The sequence below is a fragment of the Peromyscus maniculatus genome, chromosome 8, assembly GCF_049852395.1.
Source record: "Peromyscus maniculatus bairdii isolate BWxNUB_F1_BW_parent chromosome 8, HU_Pman_BW_mat_3.1, whole genome shotgun sequence".
NCBI lineage: Eukaryota > Metazoa > Chordata > Mammalia > Rodentia > Cricetidae > Peromyscus > Peromyscus maniculatus.
Window position 1 is genome coordinate 30970019 of NC_134859.1, and position 21879 is coordinate 30991897.

General features: G+C 43.4%; 1 protein-coding gene across 6 annotated transcripts in view; it reads right to left on the reverse strand.

Moving 5' to 3' along the window:
* The window catches only part of LOC121831772 (immunoglobulin superfamily member 3-like), a 169500-nt gene that overhangs the window by 91306 nt on the left and 56315 nt on the right, over nt 1-21879 (reverse strand). For 5 of the 6 annotated variants that reach the window (XM_076578219.1, XM_076578221.1, XM_076578223.1 and 2 more), the window contains one exon: nt 15934-16667. In XM_076578219.1, coding sequence (XP_076434334.1) covers nt 16303-16667 — 365 coding nt within the window. In that variant the 3' untranslated portion in view covers nt 15934-16302. Of the gene's footprint in view, nt 1-15933; nt 16668-21879 lie in introns of those variants that run through there. The other variant, XM_076578220.1, reaches the window with a different exon arrangement.

The window sequence follows — 21879 nt, forward strand, 5'->3', positions numbered from 1 at the left end:
TACATTGTTCTCACCCACAGTTCACTTCACCTGCAGAGATGAGCACTTGCCTCTCTGGGATCCTCTAAATGCTTCCCTTTTCAGAACAAGGGAGGATCTTGGAGTAAGTTGATTGTGGCCAGACAGGAATACCTGAACTTGGGCTTCTCATGGTTCCTCAGAGTCCTTCTGGATCCCCTACCTCACTACAACCTTACCCTTACATTTGAACAACACCCTCCTGTTCTGCACTACTGTCCTCTTTTGTCCTGACACTGAAACATGTAAGAGGATGTGACTGTCCTTCTGAACTAATGACAGGACAACACAAATGTCAGACGGTCACACATTACCCAATTCAGTTCTTCATAAAAGGCATCATGGGCTTAACTTGATTCCTGGGTCACTTTCTCCCTTTTCTTACAGCCTCACATCCTATATTCCATGAATAGTATCTGGGACAACCAGGATGAGCACCCAAGGTGGATGTGAGGATATGTGTTCTTTTTACAGTAGCCAGAGTATTTGCCTTCTCCCTGGACAGGACAGTCAACCCTCAACTGCAATTCTTTAGGAACACTAACAATAAAAAAATGCATACATACATACATATACATGCATATATACATATATACATATACATACATACATACATACATATATATATGTAATTGCACTACTATACCCCCAAGAGGTCATGGAACAATACTTGTTCTACACCTCAGTTTTCCATGAAGTCAATAACCTGTCCACATTCTCCAAACTCAGCCTATGAGTCCATCCTCCGAAACAGGCAGAAACTAAGTACTGAAAAGTTCTGTCAATCCTGAGAGATCTCACAGTTCTTCAGTGTGTGCAGCTGCCTGGAACAGAGGGTTGCTCTAAAAAAAATCCTGTGCTCTAAAATCCCAGTTATTACATAGAGCTCTCTGCATACTTGGTGTGTATCCCAGTCTTTCAGAGTCCTGCTGCTTGAAAGGACTGGAAGGCCAATGAGAGGACAGGATATAAATACCTCCCATCAGATTATTGTAACAACGACAACAACAACAGAAAGCTGTGTGGCTTCTTCTGCTTGTCAGAATGCAGCCCTACCTCAAGGGATGGACGGGTTTTAGGAAGCTTTGAGAACCCATCCCACAGCTATCTTTTCACTCCTAGATGTAGAAGATTTGAAACTAAACTTGCCTTCAGGATGACAAACTTCTCCCCATCTGTAAGTTCAGTTCCTATGTATTAATATTAACTTTACCTGTGGGCAATTTGAGATTTTGACTACATGGCCTCACTCAAAAGCATGAGCATGTTAAATCATTTCCTAAAGCCTTCAAATCTGATGTGTGTGTGTGTGTGTGTGTGTGTGTGTGTGTGTGTGTGTGTGTGTGTTTCATCCCTACAAAGAACTTACACTGCACTTTTCATCTACATGAATAAATTGAGAGATACTTAAAGTAAACTTTATAAGCCATACATTGCCTCTTTGAAAGGGTGGTGTTAGGATGCCTTACCAGTGAGGATGTGGAAATGCTACAAACCCTCCAAGCATCCATGCTCATGACAGAGGTCTGACCCTGGAATCAGAAGACCCAGCTTCCAACCCAAGTGAACAAGGACAGAATCTGAGCCACTTTCTGTCTTCATAACTTCCACCATGAGCTTTCTGACTCTGTCAGTTCACGTGACTACTGTTGGGCCCAGCTAAGAACTCTTCACCTATATTATACTTCTGACTTGACTCAGTGTCTATGACATACCGACTCTCATGAGAAGGACTCTGTGTCCTGAACCACACTGGGTTGTACCTGCTATGTGAGTTTGTGTGTGTGCTGGTGTTGTAGAACTAGAAGTGGAGACTCGGGATGATGTTGGTACATGTGTGGGTCTTGTTGAAATAGTCGTAGGCCTTCCTGGAGTTGTGGGCTTTCCTGGAGTTGTGGGTCTCCATGTAGTTGTGGGTCTTGTTGGAAGACTTCTGGGAATTTCTGGATTTGGAAATCAAGATGAAAAAAAGGATCAGTCAACAAGAAGAGACAAGTGTTTCTGTTGTAGGACCCATGAGAGGCTGTTCCCAGAGAAGTTCCTCTCCTGAACTTCTGTTCTTTGTCATTGACCAACTAGGACTGGGCAGGACAGGGCAATGGACACAGCTCACCAACAGGAGGCAGCTGTGCTGACAACATGGAGCTGAAATAGAGTCCATGTTCCTAAGGACACACTGCATAAATGACAGGTGTCAGGTCCTCAGATCTCTAAGCATCTCTTTGAGACTAAGAGGGTATGGGGTGGAGGGGGGTAGGGTGGGGGGGCTGTTCTCAGTGGTGACTGACTTGACCATAGCTTCCATGCCCAGCATGGTCAGTCACTTCAATCAGTCCTGAGGAGACACAACATACAACTCTTCATTTTAGCATGCAGTAGAGAGTGGACATTGTCTAGAGTTCCTTCCAAACAAAGAGAAACAAGGTGAATACCCCTTATGCAAAAATGCTTAGTTAGCCAAGTTAAATATTTTACTTCTTTCTTAACAATTGAGAATAGGAATTGGGGATTTAGCTCAGTTGTAGAGCACTTGCTTAGAAAGCTCAAGGCCCTGGGTTCGGTACTCAGCTCTGAAAAAAAAAATGAGAATAATTGCATATATATAGATAATATCTTATGGGTCAGGCTCAAGTATAAACATGACTGATATAGCATTTATATAATTACACTTTACATATATAGGTTAAATGGTAACTTTATAAACTGTGGATAATTCTGCACATGATGGTTTCATGGTGTTAGATTTTCCAGGTGTATTATCAAGTCTGTTCTTAAAAGGTTCCAGATTTGGGAGCACTGTAGACTTGGGATGTTTGGATTAGGCAGGTTCAACCTACAATTCACAAGTCAACAGGATCCAAAGCGCTGTAAGGATCCAAACAGCTACTGATGGTCTCAGTGTGCAGAGTTCCAGACAGGAGCTAAGGCAAAGTGGTGCTGGGATTACACAGTCAGCCAGGACTCATGTTGTCTGTGTCAACAGACACATGTGTTCCCTGTAAGTAATCTCCTTTGATCTTGACTGTGCTAACTACAAAATAAAACCTCAGCAACAAGAAATAATTGCTTTAAAAACTCTTCTTGGGCTGGAGAGATGGCTCAGAGGTTAAGAGCACTGCTTGTTCTTCCAAAGGTCCTGAGTTCAATTCCCAGCAACCACATGGTGGCTCACAACCATCTGTAAAGAGATCTGGTACCCTCTTCTGGCCTGCAGGGATATCTGCAGACAGAACACTGTATAATAAATAAATAAATAATCTTTAAAAAAAAACAAAAACAAAAACAAAAAACAAAAAAAAAACTCTTCTTTACCTTGAATACCATGTAGTCCCTTAATATAGTGTGTGTTTACCTTGACATAAAGAAAAACTTGTAGTGTTCCTACTATGCGTAGGGAAGTAGTGGGAGTAGAGCATGCCCCTTAAATTCAATACATTAATTTATTCATTTATTTGTGTGTTTGTGGGATGTCACAAATGCGGAAGCCAGGGGATGACTTTTCAGAGTCTGTTCTCTCCTTCCACCATGTGGGCCCAGGGATTGAACTCAGGTCATCAGGTTTAGCAGTGGGCACCTTTCCCCACTGAGCCATCTCACTGGCCCTCAAGCCCCTTTTATGGAGAGGGTCAGATGAAAGGATTTTTGTCTCAGGGACATTAAAACAGGTGTTCAGGAGCAAGCACTCATGTCAATCAATGAAAGTCACTGCTGACAACTTAGCAAGGAGTGGGTGTGGCTGTGCTGCAGTAAAACTCTTCCCAGCAGCAGGGGGTCTGTTTCTAACCTGGTCTGGTTAGTTTGCTGATCCAGTCTAATGTGTGGACAGAGGCCTGAGCACAGTACACACCCTCCTTGGAGAGCCTAAATCTCTGAGGTGGAGAAAGTCAAGCATGTGAACAATCTAGTCAGAAGATTATTCTGAGAACAAAGCCAGGAAAGAATCACCAGCTCAGGAGCTTTGCTTCTCTTGCTCTAGGGCATTTTTTTTCCCCAGGTAGATGGGAAAGTCAAAGGAGCTGATGAGGGTCCCAGGACAGCTGAAGAGGAAGCTCTGTGTGTTTAAATCATGAGATGTGGACTTGGTTGTTGAAGGATTAAACAGAGTTGCTGGCTCACTTACACACTCATTGAGTGGTCAAACAGTGACTTTGTAAGCACTGACCTGTTAACAAATTTCTAAGCTTTACAAAACTTCTAATTAATAAACTGAAATTAGTAAAAGAAAGAGAGAGAGAGGAAAAGAAAAGAAGAAAAAAAGAAAGAAAGAAAGAAAGGAAGGAAGGAAGGAAGGAAGGAAGGAAGGAAGGAAGGAAAGAAGGAAAGAAGGAAAGAAGGAAAGAAGGAAAGAAGGAAAGAAGGAAAGAAGGAAAGAAGGAAAGAAAGAATGTAATGAGTCCAGATTTGGGGATTCCATGAACTTCATACTGTTAAAATACCGGTTTACACCTGTAGACAAAAATCCCCAGACCCCACAGTCTGAATAGGTCAAGCCCCACCTCCCTGCTGCTCCCTGACACAGTAAAGAAGCTGTCTGCTATGTGCCCTAACAGCAGCCCCCAATTTATGGGCCTAACCAATGTCTGGCTGTTCGATACTCTGTGTCACTTAAGCTATGGCGAACTAAATCACATGATAAGAAATTTTCTGAATGAAAAAAAAAAAAGGAAGACATGACTACTCCTACCTATAATGGAAAAGGTGATTTACTTTAGATATGAGGGAGAAAACAGACAGAGGCATCCAGAGGGTCCAGAGTGAACATGACCAGCAAACTGAACTACTCATGTGAGGAGAGAGGAAAGCTAGGAGCCAAGAGTGGGGGCCAAGAGGTCAAGAACCCAAAGGGGCCTGTCTAGCCAAAATGACTGGGTTACACAGGGAAGAGCAGCTGGGGAGGGGCAGGGAGGGGGCTGGGTGTGCCAGGCACTGGCCTTGTTGGCCTTTCTCTCAGTGTCTGATATGTTAACAAGCACCGTAGTTTGCCTTCATCTTGAGACCTAGCAGCTAACACCTCCACCACTAAAAGATGTAACAAGTCAGATTTTTTCCTTACTCTGGGGACCAGCCTGAGACCCCTCCGGGGGAATGCTGAGAGGATTATTCTGCAGGCTGCTCTCTGAAGAGGATCCTCTGTAGACCTGCTATTCCAGTCATGGCAGCTATTTCTCTCTGTGTCTCTCTAGTTCTTCCTATCACTCTCTCTCTCTCTTTAGTCCTCCCTCTCTCTCTGTCACACATAATCCTGCTCTTAATGAAACCCCTCTCTGGGTTGTAAAGAGAAGCCCCTCCTTCCCTGGAAGCCTCTTCACCCCCCATCAAGGGATGAACCTCATAGATGGTATTGTTTCTGTCTAATGCTCTCCCTCCCACCTAGGGTCTGATCTCAGCCTGAGATCTCTTCATTCTAATAAAGCTCACTGGAGCTGTGTGTCAGCATCATTTATGGACTAGCCGCTGCTGCTCATCTGTTAATACATGGCTGAGTGACAGTGAACAGGTGTTGGAGGGAACCCTCTTCTATATGGGCATTTCCAGTGTGCAGGCAACAGATTTTGTGACAAGATACAGGAGATTATGTCTTTAAATATGTCTCAAAAGCAAGTGTTTAATTAAACATATTTCTAAGAACTTTCTGTTTCCATGTTCTAGGAAAACAACAAATTATTAGCTAACAGGGGCTTCGGTTTACCTGCATGAAATAAAGAAAAGAAACAAAGAAAGCTTACCTGGTTTAACATCCAAGGAAAAGTTCACTATCTGCTGTCCAGGGATCTCCACTCGACAGCAATACAGACGACTGTCACTCTGAACAGCATTCTCTATTGTCAAGGACATGTTTCCTCCTGAAATATGCCCCTTTAGCTGGTATCGGCTGCTCCTCTGATAGGTGACACAGTATCCATCTCACTTGTCCAGGTAAGTGTGTGTGAACAAAGAACACAGGAGCAAGCCTGTCGGCCCCAACAAGTGGCAGTGATCCCTCCATATGGTGAGTAAGTACATGACAGTGTGACAGGGTGACCAGCCACCACTTCACTACTCTGTAAGAACCCAGAGCACTTGTGATGGAAAAAAAGGGGGGAGGGGAACTAATGCAGAAATAGTACCCAACAATTTCCTAAAATGTTGTTGCTATTGTTGTTTTTCAGAAAAAAAAATATGGGGAGGAGGGACTTAAGTGGAACCCCAGCTGAAGACCTTCTTTATTTATTATTTTGTTTTTTTTTTCTTATTTTGGTTTGGAGTTTTTGTGGGGAAGGCATGAAAGGGAGCAGACAACTTAATATTCGTTGTTATCATTTGGTTTTCTGAGCCAGGGTCTCACTTTGTACCCTTGGCTGGCCTGGAACTTGCTGCATAAACCAGGCTGGCTTCAAACTCCCAGAGCTCAGCTGCCTCTACCTCTCCAAACCTAATATTAAATGTCCAGTTTTACAGCTTGAATTTGAAGACTGTAAACAGTTTTCTCTTAGCATATTCTTTCTCAGTGTGATTATTTAATAGATACATTAGTGAATAAGAGAACTAATTCTGTGGTAGGATATTCACACAGATACTTTTCATTTCTTTTTTCTTCTTCAGTGTGGTATTTCTTTTGGACACAGGGTCTTGCTATATGCCTCATACTGGCTTTAAATCACAATCCTTGATCTGGAGAGATGGCTCAGAGCTTAAGAGCACTGGATGCTCTTCCAGAGGTCCTAAGTTCAATTCCCAGAAACCACATGGTGGCTCACAACCATCTGTAATGAGATCTGGTGCCCTTTTCTGCTGAGCAGGCATACATAGAGGGAGAATGTTGTATACATAAATAAATCTTAAATCACAATCCTCCCATTTCTACCTCCTGAGTGCTGAGTAATTAGCAAGTGCCACTGAGACCAGCTCAAATGTTTCATTATTAAACATTTAAAACTTTATTTCAGAAGCTGGGTGCAAAAGTAACCCTTGTAAACCCAGAACTCTCTTGTAAACTCAGAACTCACTTGTAAACCTAGAACTCACTTGCAAACCTAGAACTCACTTGTATACCTAGAACTGACTTGTATACTCAGAACTTGGGAGGTAGAGGGAGGAAGATGAGGATTTCAAGGCCAGCTTCATCTAACTATTAAGTTGAAGGCAGGCCTAGGATTTGGAGACCCTGTCTCAAACTATCCCTCCTCCTCCTCCTCCCCCACAGTGCTATGACAACAAAATCACTAACTCTTCCCACCTCCCCTAATCAAAGAGCAGAGCCAGAGCTTTGGAGAAGCATTGTTGGCTTCAAGGTAGAACCTTAATAACTTCAAAGTCAGTCTTCAGAAAGGGTGTAAGAAAACCACCAGGAGGGGCTGTGCTTTATTCTGAACTTTATGATTAGCACTTTATGAAGAAAAAGCAAAACCAAAAACCAAGCCAACAAAAAACACTAAGCAGAGGTCCCTTCTTATAAGTTGTTGACATTCCAGAACTTGAGCAAGACCCACTAGCAAAGTAAGACCACACAGTCAGAAAATATGTAACCAATAACTTACTGATGCAATTTAAAAACAGAAATGATTAAATATAATTCTTTTGGGGACGATGGAATAAAATTTCTAATAAAATTTCAGTAGCTTCCACAGTGGCCTTTAAAGGAACTCTGAGGGCTCTGGATGGAGCTCAATGATACAGTGCTTGGCTAGCCCATGCTAGCCCCTGTGTTGGATCCCAGCACAGGAAACAAACAAACAAACAAAAGCAAAAAACAATGAACTGTGAGATTCCCTAACTAATCACCTATATGCAGGACTAGGCTGTGAGTTTGGTACATGATCGAGAAAACACATTAATAATTGCATAAAATGAGTATTATGTTTCTTTCTGGAATACTCATTTCTTGATTTTGCCAAATACCTTTTTTTAGGATCACAAATAAGACACATGCTATTTTAATTAAGTCACAGAAACATATTCTATTTCTCACCAGTGATCTCAGCTTTTAGGAGAATCTCAGACCTAGAGGCAGGAGGATCAAAAGTTTGAGATGATCCTCAGCTAGCTATGAAGTCAGGGCCCAGCCTGGACTAAGTTAGACCATGTCCCAAAGACAATTATGTTATTCCTTCTTTTCCATGTTCATGGAACACTTTGAATTAAGATTTTTTTTTTTAGATTTATTTATTATGTATACAGTATGTATGACTGCAGGCCAGAAGAGGGCATCAAATTTCGTTACAGATGGTTGTGAGCCACCATGTGGGTGCTGGGAATTGAACTCAGGACCTCTGGAAGAACAGCCAGTGCTCTAAACCTCTGAGCCATCTCTCCAGCCTGAATTACAATGTTTTTAAGATAAATAATTGAAAGTGGTTAAATAAGCAAAAAATGCACAGAGAAATGGAATTTAGGCTAACTTTGATTAGCCATCCTGTATGGAAGGCTCTGGTTTGACTTTTTTTTTTTGTTAACAATTGACCAACATATGCATGCACATGCACTCACCCTTACTTTTCCATCACATATATGCACATGTCCTCACCCTTAACTTGTCCATCACAAGCATGCACATGCACTCACCCTTACTTATCTATCACATGAATGCATGTGTTCTCACTCTTGCCTGACATGTTCTTGGTGATCATGTTTATTTAGCCATCAGTTTTGAAATTCATACAGGTTAAGAAAGTTCTTTAGAGCTACAATTTATCCTGGTTCTCTGCTCACGACATAAGCCTTAATCAAAAAGGCCCGAGGATTGTCATCTCTTCTGCCAGCTCTAGCCTCCTCAGCATCCCCCCAGCTCACCTACTCACTGACCTGGGAGAAGCAGTATGAGTCCTGAAATGAAGACTTGAGGATGCATCATGGCGTTGACCTGCAGGACAGTGAGAAGACACACCGTTGTTGTTTATTTTTGCTCTTTACTCTTTTGGGGGGCCTGTCACCCAGCTCCCTAATAAATCACACATGGAGGCTTATTCTTAATTATAAATGCCCTGCCTTAGCTTGACTTATTTCTTGCCAGCTTTCCTTAACTTTAAATTAGTCTGTCTTGGAGAATGTGGGGAGAAATGGGGGTTATGCATGACTATATTTCATTGTATACATGCATAAAATTCTAAAATCAATAAAGAAATGTATTTCTAAGTTATGGTTCACTAAAATTTTTTAATAACAGTAAATGTATATTACTACATTTCAAAAAAAAATTAACCTGTCTACCTTTTTCCTCTGGGCTTTTTCCATTCTCTTACTTCTAAAAATTTTACTCTTACTATGTGCCTGGCTGTGTAGCTGGATTGTGGCCCCTTATGTCCTCTCCCTTTTCTGGCTACTTCTCCTCTTCTCCCTCTTCCCAGGTTTCAATTTCAATTCATCCTCTCTGCCTGCCAGCCCCACCTATCTCTCTGTCCTGCCTTGCTATTGGCCGTTCAGCTCTTTATTGGGCCATCAGGTGTTTTAGACAGGCACAGTAACACAGCTTCACAGAGTTAAACAAATGCAATACATACAAAAATAACACACCTTAAAATAACATTCCACTTGCCTATGGCACTCAGTATACTATATCGGGGCAGGTCTTCATTCTGACTATGAATCACACAGGCCTCTCTGCTAGGGACAGCTGTCCTCTCAAACACCCTCTTCTTTCCCAGTCCATCCTCACATACAGCTACCAATCTCACTTCTGGTCATGAGATAGATAAGGCAGCAAACAGAAAACTGAAGGCTGAGACAAGAGTGTGTTCTCTGGTAGAACTCTAAGCAGAGACCAGCCTTCTAATGGCAAGGATGCACTTGCCCCCTGGTGGACACAGAGCAGTGTCTGCTCAGCCACAGTGGTTGTCCCGGAATCTGGACCACCTTAATCACTATCAAGATATCCTGAGCCAGAATGCTGCTATATATGATGTCTAAGACCGCATCTTTCTGTGGGATGTCTAGAGATACTTAAAAAGCACAGGGTAGATCCAAACCTTCCATTCACAGAGCCCCTCCATGCCTACATTTCCTCCTAGGTAAAATTGCACTAGTTTTTGCTCAGAATTTTAAATCTGTGAAGGAGACAATGGGCTATTTACTCACAGGCATTAAATCTTCGTGGAACACCTAAAGCAGCTATTTTTTAAGCCCATTTCTGATAGATGTTATGTGTCTTCAGATTCTAATATTTGGATTTCAACATTTGTTCTTAATTGGTAAACCATAAAACCATGTGTAAGCCTTCCTAGTACTTCATTAACTCCACTTCTGGTCAGAAGATTCCATGAGTTCCTCTCAGAGAGCAAAGTGTGTCCTGTTACCAGTCTTAAAGATAGCAATGGCTTTCATAAAGCCTCCATGGCTCAGCATCTTCAGGCCTGGGCCCTGCACTATTCACACTAACAGGCCCTGTACTGAGAAGAGATCAGAAATTTAATGCTGCCACTCTAGTGAAGCAATGACTTTCATGGACATTCTGAAAATCTTACTTCTTTATTACAAGACAACTTCAGAACATACAAAACCAACATGAGACACAACTGTCCTACTATTTAACATGGTACCAACCATTCTGTCCCTTTAGAGTTCTATTGAGAAAGGATCCTGTACTTGGGCATTCACTGTCTCACACTGTTGGCTCCCTTCTTGACACATGCTCACTGTCACCGAGCCATCTCACAGGGTGTCCTATGGCCTACTCACTCATAAAATGAAGGGACAGACAGTGATGCTTAATAGCTGTCAGAAGGAAACCTCCACATCCTGGAATCCAACTGAGTAACTATGTGAGGTCTACTATGGAGTAAGCACCTTGCTGGTGCCTTGAAATCCTTTTATTTTCTGTCTCTACTTGATGCTTGAGGAGAACACTTGAGTCCATCTCAACTACTAAAAGTTCCAGTAAAAACTCATGACAATCTTCCTGGCTCTGCCTCTAGAAGCCTAAGATTACAGATGTGTGCCAGCATGTCCAGTCAGAACCTTCTCTGATGAGGTTGTCATTATGTATGAGCTCTGTGCAGTGCTGTAGCCACCAGGGACTGATTTAGCACATAAAATGTGGTTAGTACAAGTGAGTAAAAAAAAATTCTTTTTTTGAGACAGGGTCTCTATGTGTATCCCTGGATGTCTTTGAACTCACTCTGTAGAACAGGATGTCCTCAAACTCACAGATCTATTGCCTCTGCCTCCCAAGTGTTGGGATTAAAAGTATGTGCCACCATATCCAGCAAATTGAGAAAAAAATTTAAAAGATTTACTTTTCTTATATCATAAATTATATATGTCTCTGTGTGGCTATGTGCACTTGAGTGTAGGTCCCTGTTGAGTCCAGAGACATATGCCCTAGAACAAGCATTACAGGCAGTTCTGAGCCACATGATGTGGATGGTGGGAACGGATCACACATCCTCTAGAGGAGCAGCACAGGCTTTTAACAACTGAGCCACCTCTCCAGCCTCCAGATGAGTAAAATTTACTTTATTTTTCCATCTAATTTGATTTTAATCACTAAGATATTGCACATGATTGCACTGCTGGATGGTACTCAACTGTAGGTTATATTTTCCTTTGAGGCAATTTAAGTGTAGATAGAAGAGATGAACAAATAAAAATTTAAGGATATGGAGAGATGATTTCATCATTCAGGGTTAGCAGGGAAAGAGGATAGGAGGCATTATCTTAAAAATTGACATGTGAGAGTCAGGAGTGATGGATCCTATCTGTGATCCCAACACCCATAATGCTGAGGCAGGAATATTGCCATTAGTTTAAGGGCAGCCTGGTCTGTGTAGTAAGTATGAAGCTAGACAAGGCTATAGAGTAAGACCCTAACAATAAAGGAAAATGCAACATGTGGTACAGTTCTCTAATCCCAGCATTGGAGAGACTGAGGCAGGAGGACTGGCAATTCTGAGCTAGCCTGGGCTATAAAAAAGGAAAAATATAAAGAAGCAAACCAAAGTCAGTGACAGGAGAGGCTAAGAGCTTAAGGGAGACAGGCGAAAGGCAAAAAATATCAGAAGTGAGGAAAGGATGAAGATGGGAGCTGAGGAGCTGAGCCATTAAATATCACAAATCTTTAGGGGTGGATTTCCCCAACTAGTCCATGGGCTCCCACAAGACCAGTCACTGTGCCCTAATGTTCACAGAGGACATAACCCAGTGGAATTTCTTACTATTTATTTATTACTCTTGTCATAAACTCTCTACTACTGTCTGTGAACGTGTGCAGGCCATGGTGCTCATGTGAAGGATAAAACAACTATCAGAGTTGTTTCTCCCCTTCCACCATTATTAGGATTCCAGGATCAACTCGTGTATCTGGTCGGCCAAGCACCTTGATCCCTGAGCCTTGTCAGGATGATGGAATTTTTCTTTGTTAACTAGAGCTTTGCAGTCTTCCTGAGTCACTGTATATTAGGGTCAGCTTTGGCATCCTCTGAAGGTTACTCATCACTTGCAGGGGAGTACTGTGTGATGACAGGACTCAGGTATGAGACCAGAATTCCCAGTTCCTTACTAAAGAGCTTCACTTGTAGGAATATGAGGATAGCACACTGCCGAAACACATCCCAACTGAGCCTCTGCTGCCCTCTCTGAAACAGTTCAACTGCTTCAATTCATGTTATTTTCACCAAAGCAAGAACTCACTGGCCCCCTGCACTACTAGGTTCTCACTGAATCACTCCATTGTTCCTCAACACCGCCACTTATTCTCAAGCTTCTATCCATAACCTGAAATCCCCTCCAAATGGTCTCCTAATGTCCCAGAGTCCTCTGCCAACTTTGCTTACCACGTAAGCCAGCCATTTCCCTTCACTTCCTACTCACATTAGAATGCTGATAGTGAGACTGGAGAGATGGCTCACAGTAAAGAGGGTCTACCACCCTTGCAGAGGACTGGAGTATGGCTCCCAGCACCAACCTCAGGTGGGTCACAACCACCCTTAACTCCACCTCCAGAGAATCTGAGAGTTGAGAAGGCTTCTGCTTCACATGATATATATATATCCATACAGGCACACGAATATACACATAATTTAAAATAATAATTATAAATCAGGAAGGCAGATAGTTAAAGCTCTAAGATATTCATGTCTACTATAGCAAACACTACTAGAATACTAAATGTTTACTGATTTTACATTTATTGCATAGCTACAGTGAATTATATATAATTCTATGAATTTTTGTATATATCTGGGAATCAAAGACCCCTGATCTCATGAAGTTTGTTTTTTTTTTTTTGTTTTTGTTTTTGTTTTTTTTGAGACAGGGTTTCTCTGTGAAGCTTTGTACCTTTTCTGGCACTTGCTTTGTAGACCAGGCTGGCGTCAAACTCACAGAGATCCACCTGGCTCTGCCTCCCAAGTGCTGGGATTGAAAACATGTGCCACCACTGCCTGACATGAAGCTTGTATTTATGTTGAAAAGTAATATGTTAAGAAATACATTAAAAATTTATTCAGCAGGTAGCTCAGAGTGGTTAAGGAGTTCACACTCAGTCACACAGGAGGAGGGCTGCAGACAGACAGCAGTCTTAACCATCTTCCTCTTGGATGAACAAGTGAACAAAGGGGAAAGACACATACAGCAGACCGCAAGCTGTGGGAGCTTTAGTGTAGGATGCAGGGGGGTGGGGTGGGTGCAATTTGAACTTGGTTTGCCAGGCTACATGGACTTTCTAATGCTTTTCCTGAGAAGGTGGGATGTGAGCAAAGCTGAAGAAGATGAGGCCAACCAGAGAGAGATGTTACAGGAGAAGAAAGAAGGAGGGCAAAGGTCCAGGTGCTGGAGAGTGCCTGTGACAGGGGAGGGTAAAGGGAGGGGCAGCAATGCACAGGATGAAGGGGCAGGCTGGGTATGGGACTCAGGAGACACTTCTTGAGGTCTCTCCTTTCACAAAAACACAGTCTTTGCTGGGGTTTAGTGGTGTCAGGACCTGGTGCCCTCTGGGGACAGCTCTGACTGCTAGGCTGCCAAGCAAGGACACCTTAGGGTCCATGGCAGGAATTCAGTGTGGAAGAGACAACAGAAGGCAACATGATCAATGAAACCAAGACACTCATGTCAGTGTGCCCAGAAGGCAGTGCAAACTGGACTTCTGTAGGCTGGACGTATAAAGAGGATGAGTTCCTCAGGCCTGAGCAGGGCATGAAGGGAGGGTATGTCAGCAGAGAAGGGAGGAGCTGTTCCCACCGAGGGTTTGGGGGGAATATTCTGGGTTTTGGTAATGTTCAATGTTAAATATTTGGGGCCACATTGAAGGGTTCACAACACGGCCCCACAGTCACATATACCAAGCAGACACTTCCGCCTAGCCAATTCCATGTCAAGATAGCCATTTCCGTTTCAAGGCGTCTTGCGTGACCAGGATCCGTGATGTTACATGGCCACGTAAGCACGCAACGTGACCATGTGATCTACGCACACAGGTGGAGTAGTGACGTGACATGGCCACGCCCCCAGCCGGTTTTTAAAGCGGAGCGCCATATTCCCGGCTCTCTCTCTCTCCCCTCTCTCCTCTCCCTCTTCTCCACGCATGTATCTCTCCCACAGGCCTGAGCACTCTCTGTCCCTTTATCTCTAATAAACTCTTATAAGCGGATTCTGTCGTGTTTCGTGATACTTCCTTGCAGGGTAAGAAAACAACGCAGCTAAATAACTAACACACATAGAGGAGGAAGGTCTGGGATAAACATACACTTTGGAGTAACTGGCTTAGAAATGGTGTTTGATAGGCAGAAGCCTGAACAAGGTAGGTATTCTGGGGAATGCCTGTGCTGATGGGGAATGTCTTTACTGAGGCTGTTCAGATTTTTTGGGTGCTGAGGCAAGGCCGTGGGCATGGGCTTCCTTCAAAGGGGCAACCGAGAAGACATGTCCACAGGCAGAATCAACTCAAAGAGCAAGAGCATAAAGACATGGAGGACACCGGGCAGTGGTGGCACACGTCTTTAATACCAGCACTCAGGAAGCAGAGACAGGTGGATGTTTTTGAGTTTGAGGCCAGCCTAGTCTACACAGCCAGATCCAGGAAAGGCACAAAGCTACACAGAGAAACCCTGTCATGGAAAAAAACAAACAAAAAACAACAACAAAAAAAAAAAAAAAAAAAAAAACAAAGACAAGGAGGGCCTGAAAGTCAAGGTCAAACAGTGGCAAAGGCACCATCAATGATCCCAGGTCAGAGCTGCAAAGGTCAGGGTGAGGTTGGTCCAGAGGACCTTGCACCTAGAGGGCCGGTGACCTTCCCATGTTGGAGACATCAGTGAAAATGGATGCAAGAAAACAGAAAACAAGGCAATAACAGGAAACCCAGAACTGAGGGTCTGTGGACTGAAGCTCTCTCCTCTCCACACAGCAGATGTCTAAGCAGCTGGACATGAGCTCAAGATCCCTAAGACTGTGACCTTGACTGAGTAGAAGAGCATCCTACTGGGGGAGGGATAGAATGCTGAAGGTCAGAGCCAAAGTTATCTCAAGGTATCTTAGATCTTTGAATAGCCATTAGCTACTAAGCTGACCTTCTAGCAATCTAGCTTTAGATAAAACTTGAAATGCAGGCTGGGTTGATTTCAGCTGGCTCCACCCACTCTGAGGCTGAGAAGGCACTAAATGCAGCATCTTCTAACCAGAAATCTCTGTGCCTTGCTGTAGTCCTGACCTTTTGACCCACATGTGTGGTTAGTTAGTTTCTTATTTATTTACTTATTTTTGTATTCACTAAATACAAAATGTGGTACACATACACAATGGAGTACTACTCAGCAGAGAAAAACAATGACAGCATAAAATTTGCAAGCCAAGAAATGGAACTAGAAAATATCACCCTGAGTGAGGTAACCTAGACCCAGAAGGACAAACATGGTATATACTAACTGTTGGTTAAGCAGCGGTGCTCGGGGCCATGCTGACGAAAGAGATCGCTGGATGTATTGGTGACAGAAGAATCATGAGCCATGGTTACCTTTCTAGAGCTTTATTTGGAGAGAGAAGGAGAGAGAGAGAGAGAGAGAGAGAGAGAGAGAGAGAGAGAGAAACCACACAGAGAGAGAATACAGGAGAGTGCAGGATAGAGCACAGAGGGCACACCTGATTTTTAGGCTGGGACACCATCACAGGCTAGTGACGTAATTAAGGACATAATTCTTTAATTCTTACATTCTAGACTTTCGTTTATTGTTAAAAAAACAGGTAGATGGGAATAAGGGCATCGTTTCTCTCAAAAGCTGCTTCCACCTGATTACTGGATGTTGCCTGGCTCTTGGGAGAATGGGGAAGGGGAGTCTTCCGTGGTAAATGTAGTCATGGGTCCTGCTGTAGTTGTGAGTCTTAATGTAGTTGGGTGTCTTCCTGCACTTGTGGGTCTACTGCAGTTGTAGGCCTTCCTGAAGTTGTAGGTCTACCTGAAGTTGTGGGTCTTCCTGAAGTAGTGGGTCTTGCTGTAGTTGTGGGTATTCCCGAACTTGTGGGTCTTGCTGTAGTTGTGAGCCTTCCTGAAGTTGTATGTCTACCTGAAGTTGTGGGTCTTCCTGAAGTAGTGTGTCTTCCTGCAGTTGTGGGTATTCCTGAACTTGTGGGTCTTGCTGTAGTTGTGGGTCTTCCTGAAGTTGTGGGTCTACCTGAAGTTGTGGGTCTTCCTGTAGTTCTGTATCCTCCTGCAGTTGTGGGACTTCTTAGAAGACTTGTGGAAATTTCTGGATTTGAAAATCAAAATAAATAAGGATCAGTCAAGCAAGAATAGGCAAGTGCTTCTGTTGTAGCACCCATGGGAGGCTGTCCCCAGAGAAACTCTTCCTGAACTTCTATTCTTTGTCATTGACCAACTAGGACTGGGCAGGACCAATAGAAGGCAGCTACACTTACCACATGGAGGTGAGCACAGAGCCCATGTTCCTAAGGACACACTGTATAAGGGATGGGTGTCAGGTCCTCAGATGTCTAAGCATAGCTGTGAGACTGTGAGATTATGAGGGCTGGCACTACTCTCAGTAGTGACTGACTTCACCCACATTTCCAGGCCCAGCATGTTCATTTCAGTCATTCCCCAGAGGACACAACATACAGCCCTGCATCTTAGCTTGCAGATCCCACACAAGCCCCAACTAAATGGGATTTGCACAATTGGGTAGAGAGTGGATATTGTCTATGGTGCCTTCCAATGTAAGACAAACAAGGTGAATACCACTTATCCAAAAATACTTGGCATAGTTTGAGAATTTAAATCCTGCTTAAATATTTGGTATATTTGCATATAGATTATATCTTATGGGTAGGGCTCAAGTATAAACATGGATAGATGTAGCATTCATATAATTACACTTTACATATATAGCTTAAAGGGTAACTTTATAAACTGTGGATAATTCTACATATGATCCTTTCATGATGTTGAGTTTAAGGTGAATTATCAAGTCTACGGTCAAAAGGTTCCAGATTTGGGAGCATTGTAGATTTGGAATGTTTGGATTAGGCAGGTTCAACCTACAATTGACAAGTCAACAGCATCCAAAGCACTGTAAGGATCCAAACAGCTACTGATGGTCTCAGTGTGCAGAGATCTAGACAGGAGCAAAGGCAAAGTGGTGCTGGGATCACACACAGTCAGCCAGGACTCATGCTGTCTGTGTCAACAGACACATGTGTTCCCTGTAAGTAATCTCCTTTGATCTTGACTGTGCTAACTACAAAATAAAACCTCAGCAACAAGGAATAATTGCTTTAAAAACTCTTCTTGACCTTGAATACAGTGTAGTCCCTTAATATAGTGTGTGCTTACCTTGAAATAAAGAAAAAACTGCAGTGTTCTTTCTATGTATAGGAAGTAGTGGGAGTAGAGCACCCCCTTAAATTCACTACATTAACTTATTCATTTATTTGTGTGTTTGTAGGATGTCACAAATGTGGATGCCAGGGGATAACTTTTCAGAGTCTGTTCTCTCCTTCCACCATGTGGGCCCAGGGATTGAACTCAGGTCCTCAGGTTTAGCAGTGGGCACCTTTCCCCACTGAGCCATCTCACTGGCCCTCAAGCCCCTTTTATGGAGAGGGTCAGATGAAAAGATTTTTGTCTCAGGGACATAAAAACAGGTGTTCTGGAACAAGCACTCATGTCAATCAATGAAAGTCAGTGCTGACAACTTAGCAAGGAGTGGGTGTGGCTGTGCTGCAGTAAAACTCTTCCCAGCAGCAGGGGGTCTGTTTCTAACCTGGTCTGGTTAGTTTGCTGATCCAGTCTAATGTGTGGGCAGAGGCCTGAGCACAGTACACCCCCTCCCTGGAGAGCATAAATCTCTGAGGTGGAGAAAAGCAAGCATGTGAACAATCTAGTCAGAAGATCACTGTGAGAACAAAGCCAGGAAAGAATCACCAGCTCAGGAGCTTTGCTTCTCTTGCCCTGGGGCATTTTTTTTTTCTCCCAGGTAGATGGGAAAGTCAAAGGAGCTGATGAGGGTCCCAGAGCAGCTGAAGAGGAAGCTCCACGTGTTTAAACCATGAGAAGATGTGGACTTGGTTGTTAAAGGAGGAAACAGTTGCTGGCTCAGTTAGGGACTACAGTGACGCAGGGTGACTTTGTAAGCACTCACCTGCTAACGAATCTCTAAGCTCCATAAAACCTTCAATTAATGAACTTAAATTAGTAATGCTATGCTGTAATGGCATGCCTATCCCACTTCTGGTGTTGGGGCTCTAACCCCAGAGTTTAAGTGGGAATGTTTACTGGACAACTGCCTTCCTAAGCTACAACCAGAGGCCTTACTAGGTGTTTGCAGTTCTGGGACAAAACCCAAGGTTTCAAGCATGCTAGACACATTTCTACACAAACTCCAAGGCAGTTTACATTTTTAAGGGATTTATCTCTGTGTGTGTGTGTGTGTGTGTGTGTGTGTGTGTGTGTGTGTGTGTGTATGCCTGTGTGAATGTGGGTTTATTCTCATGTGAGTGGGCACCCTTGGATGTCAGAATCATTCAACTTCAGCCAAGTTAGTAACATAATTTCACACCTGCGATAAGCACCAGGAACCTTATGTCTCCTCCCCAAAGCTGTCTTTATACATCATTCTTTCATAATCTATGAATGGCTTCTTCAGGATTCCTTGATTTGCCTCCCAGCCATAGTTTTGAAAGGCAGCTCCTTGCCCCATCAGAATGGACTTCACCCTAACAAGAAATGTGGCGCATTTCTATAATACCATCACTGGGGAGGCTAAGGTGTGAGCAAGAATTTCCAGGTCAGCCTGATTTACAAAGCAAGGCTGTAAGGATTTGATCCTTAATTACATCATCAGCCTTCTCAGGCTTCCCAGCCTAGAAAGAGGGTGAGCCCTCTGTGGGCTCTCTCTGTCCCCTCTCCACTCCAACTTCCTGTCAGCTCCCCTCTCCCCCTCCACCCCTTTTGTGTATCTCTGTTTCTCTGTCTCTCTGTCTCTGTCTCTCTCTGTCTCTCTGTCTCTCTCTCTCTCTCTCTCTCTCTCTCTCTCTCTCTCTCTCCCCTCTCCCCCCCAATAAAGGTAACCATGGCTATGATTCTTTTAATCAGCACGCTGCTCCGACAGCATGGTCACTGCGGGCAGAGACCAGCCACGAGGGGCAGCCCCTCAGCATAACGACCAGCCAGGAGGGGCAATGCCGGGCATAACTAACAAAGGCCCAGTATCAAAATCAAGAAATCAGTCAATCAATAAACAGAGATCCAGAAAATTGATTCAATGGGTAGAGGTCCTTGACTTGCAGACCTGGTCAGCTGACTTACATCCCTAGAACTCACATAAAATCATAAAGAGAGTACCAAGCACAGGAGTTTTCCCTCTGGCAAATTCATCATGATACATAAACCACCACATGCACATCATTCACACATAGCCACTGAATAATAAATGAAGTTTTAAAAAATCCAATTAAACACAAAAATAAATGAATGGATGGATATATAACAAAATCTAGAAGCTGAAAGACTACAGAATGTTCTTAATTAAAAAATATAGAGACTGATGGTCTCTAGTACATCTATTATTAATTTCCATTGTCTGTGTGAAGCCCTAAATAAAAAGAGATTAGGAACAGCACCAGATGGCAGGAAGTCCTCATGAGCCTATTGTTTTAGTCAGTGCAAAAAAAAAAATCAGGATATGTACATCAAGGAGATGTGAAACCTGGTTCTCGTGGTACACTCCTTTAATTCCAGTACTCTGGAGGCAGAGGCAGGGGGAGTTCTGTAAGTTCAAGGCCAGTCTGGTCTACAGAACAAGTTCCAGGAGAGCCAGGACTACACAGAGAAACAAACTCTGGAAAAAGAAAAAAACAGAAAGAAAGGAAGGAAGGAAGGAAACAAAGAATGAGGGAAAAAAACAAAGAAAGAAAAAAGATGGAAAGGAAGGAAGGAAGAAGGAAAGAAGCAAAGAAAGAAAAAAGAAAGGAAGAAAGAAAGAAAGAAAGAAGGAAGGAAGGAAGGAAGGAAGGAAGGAAGGAAGGAAAGAAAGAAAGAAAGAAAGAAAGAAAGAAAGAAAGAAAGAAAGAAAGAAAGAAAGAAAGAAAGAAAGAAAGAAAGAAAATGTAATGATTTCAGATTGGGGGTTTCATAAACTTCTGTTAGAACATGGGTTTGCACCCTTAGACCAGATCCCACAGTCAGAATAGGTCAAGCCCTACCTTCCTGCTGCTCTCTGATATAGTTAGAGTCTGTCTGCTATGTGCCCTAACAGCAGGCCTGATTTACAGACCTAATCAACAACTGGCTGTTTGATACCCTCTGTCACTTATGCTATGGTGAACTAAATCACATGACAGGAAACTTCCTTCATGATTGAAAAAAAAAAAGAAATAAAAGGAAGATAGTTGAGAAGATTTACTGTAGATCTGAGGGAGAAATCAGACAGAGGCATCCAGAGGGTCCAGATTGAACATGACCAGAAAACTGAACTCCCCATGTGAGGAGAGGGGAAAGCTAGGAGCTAAGAGTGGGGGCCAAGAGTTCAAGAACCCAAAGGGACCTGTCTAGCCAAAATGACTGTGTTACCTAGGGATGAGCAGCTAGGGGAGGGGCTGGCCAACCCAGTCCCTGGGCTGGAGAATTTATGGAGGGGGTGGGGTGTGCCAGGTACTGGCCTTGCTGAGAGAATGGCAGCCAGTGTCTGCTTTGATATGTTAATAAGCACCTTAGTTAGCCTTCATCTTGAGACCTAGCAGCTAACACCTCCACCACTAAAAGATCTAACAAGTCAGACTTTCTCCTTGCTCTGGGTACCAGCCTGAGACTCCTCAGGGGGAATGCTGGGAGGATTATTCTGCAGGCTGCTCTCTCAAGAGGATCCTCTGTAGACCTTCCATTCCAGTTATGGCGGCTATCTCTCTGTCTCTCTGTCTATGTCACTGTCTCTGTCTCTGTCTCTCTCTAGTCCTTCTTATCTCTGTCTCACACACACAATCCTGCTCTTAATGAAACTCCTCTCTGGGTTGTAATTAAAGCTCCTCTTTCCCTGGAAGCCTCTTCACACCCCATCAAGGGATGAACCTCATAGATGGTATTGTTTCTGTCTTCCTACCAACTGGAGGTCTTCCTACCAACTGGAGGTCTTCCTACCAACTGGAGGTCTTCCTACCAACTGGAGGTGTGATCTCAGCCTTGGGGCCTCCTCATTCTAATAAAGCTCATTGGAGGGAATTGTGTGTCAGTGTCATTTATGGACTAGCCGCTGCTGATCATCTGTTACTACACTGCTGAGTGACAGAGAACAGGTGTTGGAGGGAACCTGCTTCTATATGGGCATTTCCAGTGTGCAGGCAACAAATTGTGTGACTAGATATGAGACCTATTTCAAAGGCTCAAGGCAGGGCAGACAGGGAGCAGAACTCTCCACCTATACACAAATGTATTTATAGCAACCTTCAGTTTCCTTCTTTGAGGAAAAC